We start from the raw sequence: 7,925 nt of genomic DNA on the forward strand, positions 1-7,925 counted from the left end.
AGGAGACATCCTAATTACCCTGATTGGGCCATTACCATGCAGGGTTGATGGGGAGATGCTGGAATGTTGTTTTGCCTTTTTTTTCCACCCCTTTTACCCCCAGTCTGAGAGTGTCAGGAGAAGAGGGGGGAGGTCTCATTAAAATCCCCCCAGGAAAGACACATGATTTATTTCACACTGAACAATTGATGCTTCCCATGCTGCAGAAAGGCTGAATATTAATGCCAGCAAATGAGTCCCCTCTCATTGAGCTGCCTCTCTCATTTGTGCTCTTGAACATAGAGATTGTGTCAGTGCTGGCTGGGGGCCGCGGCTTGGCACGACGTGGCTCAGCCTGGGAGCAAATGTTTGTGTGCTTTCTTCAGTGGCAGCGCTTGGCTGGGGAGAAGTCTCTAGGCTGGAATAAAAGCAAAGGACAAGCGACGTGCTCTCACTCTGAGAACTGACATTTCACTCCTTTTTCTCCTCTAAAGCAGTCTCTGTGCTGATAACAATGAATGTAGGTTGCAGTTGGAGGTCTAAGTTGGGGATTATGGTCTAAAAGGTTGTAAGGACTTGACTACTAAGAAAGGGGGAAGGGAGGGGATTGAATCCCCAAAATACTTTGTGCAAGTTGAAATCCAAAGTATTCATTTCCAAGCAGACAGGAAGGAGGACAGAGGGAACCCTGGTGTGAACAGTCTGCTCCTTTCCAAACCTGTTTCCATTGCTCAGTGGGAGGGAGCTGGCTGCTGGAGAAGGTGCACCTCCAAAAACCAACCTCCTAATGGAGCGAGTCAATAAGAGCTTTAAGAAGCTCTCATCTTCTTCACCCACCATTTTCATCACTATGCTTATCCCTATCAAGTGCTCTATGTCAGAATGTATGTTAGTGTTGGCTTTCTGTGGTCAGGGCCCAGGGGAGAATAGGTGGAGGACTGCATCCCCAAGCCTGCAGTGGGATGTTGGTGTGAGAAGCTGCTCCTGGATGAGGCAGGAGTCTTTTCATCACTGTGGCTGCTATGAAGAGCTCTGCTTTCTCCTCTGAAGTGTCTGGTGGAGCAGGGCAAGGCAGCCCCAAGTTACTGAGCTGTTGTGCTTCCAGCAGCGTGTGTAGGAAGAGAATGGTAAGAGCTTCTCCAGACTTAGCAAAGGCAACTTAATAACCAAACACCTGAATAATTAATGTGATGTCATTACTCTCAGCCTGTCTCCCCTGTGAGTGGAAACCTGCAGGGGACAGAGGAGCACAGGCTGGAGGGAAGGGTTGGCTCATCTCTTTACTTAGTTTTAAGTGGAAGAAATAAGGTTTAAGGACTAAACCAAAACCTGTGTGTGTCACTGTTCAGCTGAAGCCAGAAAAGTCCCTGCTTCTCTGTGGAGCCAGACCCTGCAGATCTCCTTTTCTCATAGGGTGCGGGATGATGATGTGGTCAGTACCTGGGGTAGGGTCTGGTCCCTGTTGTCCTAAAAGCCCACTGACTGCTGTGGTGTAAACTCAAGCTCTGGCGTAATGGACAGAACTCAGTCCTCATTGCCAAGGGGCTAACCCTGTATGGACCTAAATGATGGGGCCTTGAGCCTTCAGTGGTGCTTGTGGTGCTCACCTGCTGTGCTTGGGAGGGGTGATGCTGATGTAGTCTGGCTTTGCTTTAGAGGAGGAATCTTTCATACAAAGGTACTGAGCTGACAGCCTTGGAGGCTCTTCTAGCATGCTTGTCCTCAGCACATCCTGAAGTGCTTTTGGAAGCACTGCACTATGTGCACCATCGTGTCTCATACTAAAGTCACTTCTCAAGTGTAACTTTGCAGTTGTTGAAGCCCAACCCTACCCTTCAGGAGAAGCCAGTGCTGCTGCTCTCCCTTGAGACAGACTTGGAGGATCAGGATTGATGATTTCCATAGCAAACATAATACTGGTAGAAAGATACTGTGAGAGGAACAGCTGTTGGGTCTTGTATGATCATAGGATCTGTTTCCCAAATGGGATACAGGTAGCGAACAAAGGCTTTAAAAGCAGGTATCATGCATGTCTCATGCCCTCCTGCAATCAAGTCTACATCTCTTTTAAAGGTTTTCCCTCTAGTGGTGCAGTGAGCTCCCCATTCAAATGCTGCCCTGTAAATACAGCTTCACAAGTACATCTTCTGTTGCCTGGAGGCACCAAAGATCCTGGTCTGCTGGAAGAGCCCTCCAGTGGGAGATGCAGGCTGGAGATGAAACAGACCTTTACTTCCCTCCTGCTGAAGTGTGCTGTTCCCTCTCCAGCCCTGCATCAGGGACGGAGCAAGTGGAAAGGCTGCGGGGGGGCGGTGAGGGTTTATGTGTGTTGCTTTGCTAATGGGAGGTAAGGGCACCACTGTGTGGTCCCTGCTTTGGACTAATGGGAAGCGCGTAGACTGGAACGTATCCGTACCTGCCACGTGGCTCCTCTCCCACCGGTGTGAGCCCGCTGAATGAAGTGCATCCAATTAGCAGCCCAGGAGGATTGATGAAACACGATTAGTCAGGTTCTGACTGTGTCCCGGGGGCCAGTGACTCACCTCACCTTTCCCTCCTCCCCACCAGGCAGCCCCCAGCCTTGTTCTTGCACCCCATCATGGGTACAGTGTGCTCCGGAGCAGGTTTAGCTGCACAGAGACTCCAGATAGAGGAGGGTGTCTGGGGAAGGGTACCACCAGGAGTCTGGCAGGGCTCTGGGAACCTCGGCTCTAGCTTGTCATTAGGGCTGGCTTGTCAGAGCTGTGACTGTGGGGAAGGCAGGAGGTTTTCATGTTGTGGGGGCACAGGGATGTGGATAGTGGAAAAGAGGTAACTGAGAAGGGTGAGCCAGGGTCTGAATCCTGCCATGACCAGCCAAGGAGGGCCTGTTGCTGTCTGGAAAGTAGGAGTAAAAGTGACTGGACCATCTGCCCCACGTGGGAGTTTATCAAGAGCAGAGCTGTGACATGTGGCTTCAGTCACACCTCTGAGGGACAAGAAGGGGAAGAGGAGGGGGTGAAGAGTGAACCCATCTGTCTTCCTACTGTCTGACAAGGCAGCACATGAGAAAAGTGCTGGCAAAAAGAGCCAAGGAAATTTGTCTCATCCAGCGTGTCGGGCTATTGATGCTAACAGCTAGATTGAATTGTTTCTTTCTATCCCCCTTTGGTTTTGGGGGTGGTTTTCCCCCTGGTTATTTAGCTGGATTCTCTTTATTTGTCTCGTGCAAGAGAGACACTAGGCTGTGTATGGGAGGCAGGACTGCAGGGAAACATGCTGTGTTATCTCTGTGCCCTTCTCATCATGCCCTTCAGCCAGACCTCACAGCACTCCAGGCTTCCTATCTCTGTGTGAGTAGCTGTGTCCTTTTCTACTTAGAGATGCCTTTTATTCAGGCTCTGCCATCAGTAACTGAGGCACTGAGACAGGGGGATCACAATAAATACAAAGAACAGAAGAGACAGTGGTAAAGCTGAATACAAACCACAACATTGTCAGACTCTGACTTAAAGCTGGCTCTGAAAAATAGGGAAAAGGGGTAGGATGTTTGGAATAGGTCACACAAAGACGCACAGAGACTGTTTAGCTATTGGAAGGCCTTACCTTGACCCATAGATAGGGGGAGACCTCTGAAGTTGTTGGATCAAAAAGTCTGTCTTCATAGGACAGGCTTTTGCTCATCTTGCCTTGTGCTTTGGGGTGATATAGGGAAGATGGCAAAAAGCTATGTGCTGTCTGTGTTCTTTGCTAGTTTGGTTGCTGTCTGTACCTTTCTTCCCAGCCTCCCAGCACATCCACAGATATCTGCATCCTTGTGTTCCAAAGTGTTTGCCACAGCTTTTATGAATGCACATGGAAAGGGAGGGATCCACAGCCAGTATTTAGACATCTGGACTAGGAAACCCCTTGGGGACAGGCAGGAGGAACACAGGGAATAGAAACCACGAGTCTTCGCAGGGTGGTGGGAAGGGGTAGGTGCTCCTACTAGGACACCAGCTAAATGGGAAGCTTTGTCCCTGGTGTTGGAATGGGGTCTCTCTAGCACAGCTTTCCACCTCACATAAATGAGATCTAAAAGGACTTTAAGCCGGGAAGGTGCCCGTGTCCTGTGTCTTGACTTCCGTATGATGAGATCTAGAAAAGATCTACCCAAGAAGACCCTTACGAGTGCTGCACCAGCTGGTGCTGGCCTTGCTTCTTGGTTGATCTGTGGTGTCCCTGTGCTTTTTAGCATGTGGCTTGGCCGCATCAGAAGGGAACAACCTAGTTCCACCACTAACACCTTTACTGTGCAGCCAAGGTAATACCTAGTGTGCTGCTCTGAGAGCCCTGGCAGTTCAGTCTGTTTTCATTCTTCTCTTGCTGGTGTTAAAGGAGGGAAAAAAACACCCAACCGTTATTACGTCCTTTCAGAGACAAGTGTGCCACTTCTCCCCTTAACTTCCTTATGAGAGAGAGCTAACACAATAGCTGAGAGCAGGTCTGGCTTGGCACAGCACACATCTTCCTCAACCTTTGCTCCTGAGCCCTTTGGTGTGGGTTTGACCAAAGAGCAAAGCAGCTCCATGAAAAGCAGCAGCTGATGATTCCCGGCAATTAGAATGGGGCAAAGATTTTAGTCATAAAGCTTGAAAGCTCTGTATGTGTCTGGCTTTATTGCCCAAGGAAACGGGGGTGGAAAACTGACAAGATACCAGGTAGTCACAGTGTGGATGTGCTGCTGAGGTGGGTGGAGGTTGGCAGAGCCTGGGGTGAAAGTACAGAGAGCCCCTGTTGTGAGTTTCGTTCAATGACTCAAAAAGCAACGTGCTGCACCTGACAATGTCAAAAGCAGGCACACCAGCTTGCTTTGATCAGCAAAGGCGAGTGAGTACCTGGTTCTCTACAGGGTGTAGAATGAAGCATTGGCTGTACTTAAAAATACCTACGAGTGTGTGGGGTGTGCGTTAGGTGCATGTGTCAGTGTTCATATGGCTTAGAAAGCCCTGTGCTGGTGACACGGTTTTGCTGTGTGGCTGCGTAAGGGTGAATTTCTGTTCTGGGTATATTGTGGGTGGCTGGTGGCACGAAACCATAAGCGTGGTAACAGATTCTTTTGTGCTGTTTGATGGTTTTAATTCTTCTTTATATTAAATTCATCTACAGTAACCAGTTCCTCCAGGTTTGACACTGTTGAACAATGCCTGCACAGTCCCCTCAGAGCCCTGAACAGGCTGTCAGTGTAATCCCCTGTGTTGAGCTCATCTGTGCTGTCTATTCTCTAGTCTTTTGTAATGAGCAAAGCTATTTCCTAACCTCCGACTGTTAAAGCTGCATATACAAAACACAGACATTTAATTTTCCCTCTTCCCACTTTGTAAAGCGTTTGTTACATTGAGAAAGCTGCTTAAGCAGCTCTGCTTCCTCTGAGCTGCCTGTTCACGGCTCCTCGCCCCGCAGATCTCTGCACACTGTGCTTTTTAGTCCTGTTTCAAACCCTCTGCGTGGGGTTCCCCGATGGCCGTGCAGGCTTCGAGGCACAAGAGCAGCATGAGGAGCCAGCGGTGTGAAAACCTGCTCATCGCCATGAAAAGCCACAAAGCTGGTGTTAGCAGCGGTAGTTCTGAGAATTGTTTGTAGTCCTTTGAAGCGGTGCAATTGTAACTGCCTGGTTTTGCCTGAAATATGTAGGATTAGCATCAAAATTAGCCAGTTCTTGAAGATGTCCTGGTTACCAAACAGTACAGCCCGCTAGAGGCAGATGGGGCTGGACAAAGGGCGAAGTGACAGACCTAGGTGAGACTTGAGGCCCCAGGATCTCTCTCTGCGGTTGGCTTCTAGGTTATGAGCACAGTCAGCAAAGTTTGCAGGTCAGGTTGCTTATCAAAAATAAATCTATTGACATTGTGTTTCAAAGGTTTAAGTTTTGAATGAAGAAGCTCTGTATTGACATGCTGCTTAGGAGCCCTGATCAGGCCCAGAGGTGAGGAATCATCAGGCAATGTTGTTGATAAAGGTTTATTCTTCCAGGGTGAACATTTCCCCTTGAAATCCTCTTTCTGTTCTCTGCCTCTTTTCTGTTCATCCTCTTTGGGGGCCCAGTGTCTTGTGTGTCAGAGCCCTCCCATGCACGAGGGGAAAGAAGCAGCAGTATGCAGCATCTCACAGGCCAAGGCAGTGTTAGAGCAGAGCCCTGCAATGACAAAGAGAGGCACCTGGAACTCTTGGAGATGGAAGTTTGTAGTTCATACACGTCACCAAGGGTTGTCTGAAGCTGCTGCTTCTCCATCAACTTACAGATGTGATAGGTGGTCATTTCTGAGTGCCCTAGTGAACAGCCACAGTCACAGGCAGAGCTACTGAACGTGGGGAGAAGTCCTCCAGAAACTGAGTCTGCTGAGTGGATTCTGGTGCCAGCTTCAGACACACGGTGGCCTCTGTCATGCTGTTGTTGTTGAGGGAGCTGCTGTTGCGACATGGCTCTTTGGCGGGACGGATGGCCACTAAGAACTGGCGCTTGAAGGTCTCGCTGAGGGCAATGTAGAGGAAGGGGTTGAGGCAACTGTTGGCATAGCCCAAGCTAATGGCAAAGTTGTAGGCATAAAAGAAGGCCATGGATGGTGTGTCGATGCCGAGGTGAACCAGCTGGAGGATGTAGAAGGGAGCCCAACAGATAAAAAAGGCTGAGCAGATGGCAACTGCCATGCGGGTGACTTTCTTTGTACGAACCTGGAGGCTCCTTTGGGGCAGTGGGACCACGGTGGTGGCCATGTGCTGGAGGATCTTAAAATAGACCACACAGATTACAATCAATGGCACAGCAAATGCCAGCATGAACTGGTAGAGGGTGAACCAGTAGATATCAGTCTCTGGGTTGGGAAGCAAGAGAGCACAGCGGACGGTTCCATCCTCTAGAGGCATAAGACCTGCATACATCCACACGGGAATGATGGTCAAGAAGGAAAGGAGCCACACCAAGCAGATAACTAGGGCTGCAACACATGGGGTGCGGACATAGGTAGATTTTAGAGGGTAAACAGTCGCCAGGTAGCGGTCCAGTGTCATCACTGTAAGGATGTTGGTGCTGGTGATCTGGCTGTTTGTGTCCAAAGCAGTGATGATGGTGCATAGAGGAGCTCCAAAGTACCATGAGCCATTGCCTAGGAGCTGGTGGATGAGGAAGGGCATGCCCAGGAGGAAGAGGAGGTCCACAATGGAGAGGTTGAAGATGAAAATATCTGGCACGGTCTGTTTGCATCTCAGTTTCTTCTTCTTGACTATAGTGTAGATGACAATGAGGTTCCCCACAATGCCCAGGAAGCAGATGATGCTGAAGAGACTAGGCATGATCACATTGGTGTATGGTGCTGGCTTCTCTGCTACTGCCAAAACAAACCAAAGCAGTGAGTGCAACCCAGAGACAACCTCCTTACACCTCTCTGTGCTTGCCCTGTCCTGCAGCTGCATCCCCCTCAAAGGTGTAGCTTGGAATGATGCTTAAGACCCTCTGTTAAAGACTGGGAGAGGCTTAGCTGGGGATTTGACACTTCTTTCTTTGCCACTCAGTACATGCAGCACATGACCCAAATGTGTCCATGTGTAGACCTCTTTCCCCAGCTCTCCTGATTCACTTCTGTCCTGCTCTGAAATGTCCCAGCTCTTTTTTTGGGAGCTAACATTAGACTTGTGTGTGCTTCTGCACTCACCAGTGTCTGACAGAGTCGATAGGAACTTCTCCTCCAGGGTGTGCTGGTTACCCAGCTATTTTTGAGGGGAATGGGTGAGGCAGCTGGTGCTTTGCACATGGGAGAAATGAAGCCTCTGAGGAGGTGCCACAAATCTGGATCTAGTCAATACTCAAGCTGTTGTCAGAAAGCTTCAGCTCATCAGCTGGGTGGTTTAGCTGTTGCACAGCATGACACACAGAGTTCATTGGCCGTGTAGGCAGATAACTAGCACTTATCAATGTTGTGAGATCTGGGACT

The 7,925-nt window shown here is 49.4% G+C and overlaps 1 protein-coding gene across 1 annotated transcript; it reads right to left on the reverse strand.

Moving 5' to 3' along the window:
- Positions 1-6,267: 6,267 nt before the first annotated feature.
- Positions 6,268-7,701, reverse strand: LOC104403375 (melanin-concentrating hormone receptor 1-like; the record flags this gene model as incomplete). The annotated part of the gene is made up of 2 exons (XM_010011488.1): positions 6,268-7,322; positions 7,647-7,701. Coding segments are annotated over 2 exons (1,110 nt in total), but the record flags the coding sequence as incomplete, so codon positions are not given.
- Positions 7,702-7,925: the final 224 nt, after the last annotated feature.

This window comes from Nestor notabilis, unplaced genomic scaffold (genome assembly GCF_000696875.1).
Source record: "Nestor notabilis isolate BGI_N333 unplaced genomic scaffold, ASM69687v1 scaffold3243, whole genome shotgun sequence".
NCBI lineage: Eukaryota > Metazoa > Chordata > Aves > Psittaciformes > Psittacidae > Nestor > Nestor notabilis.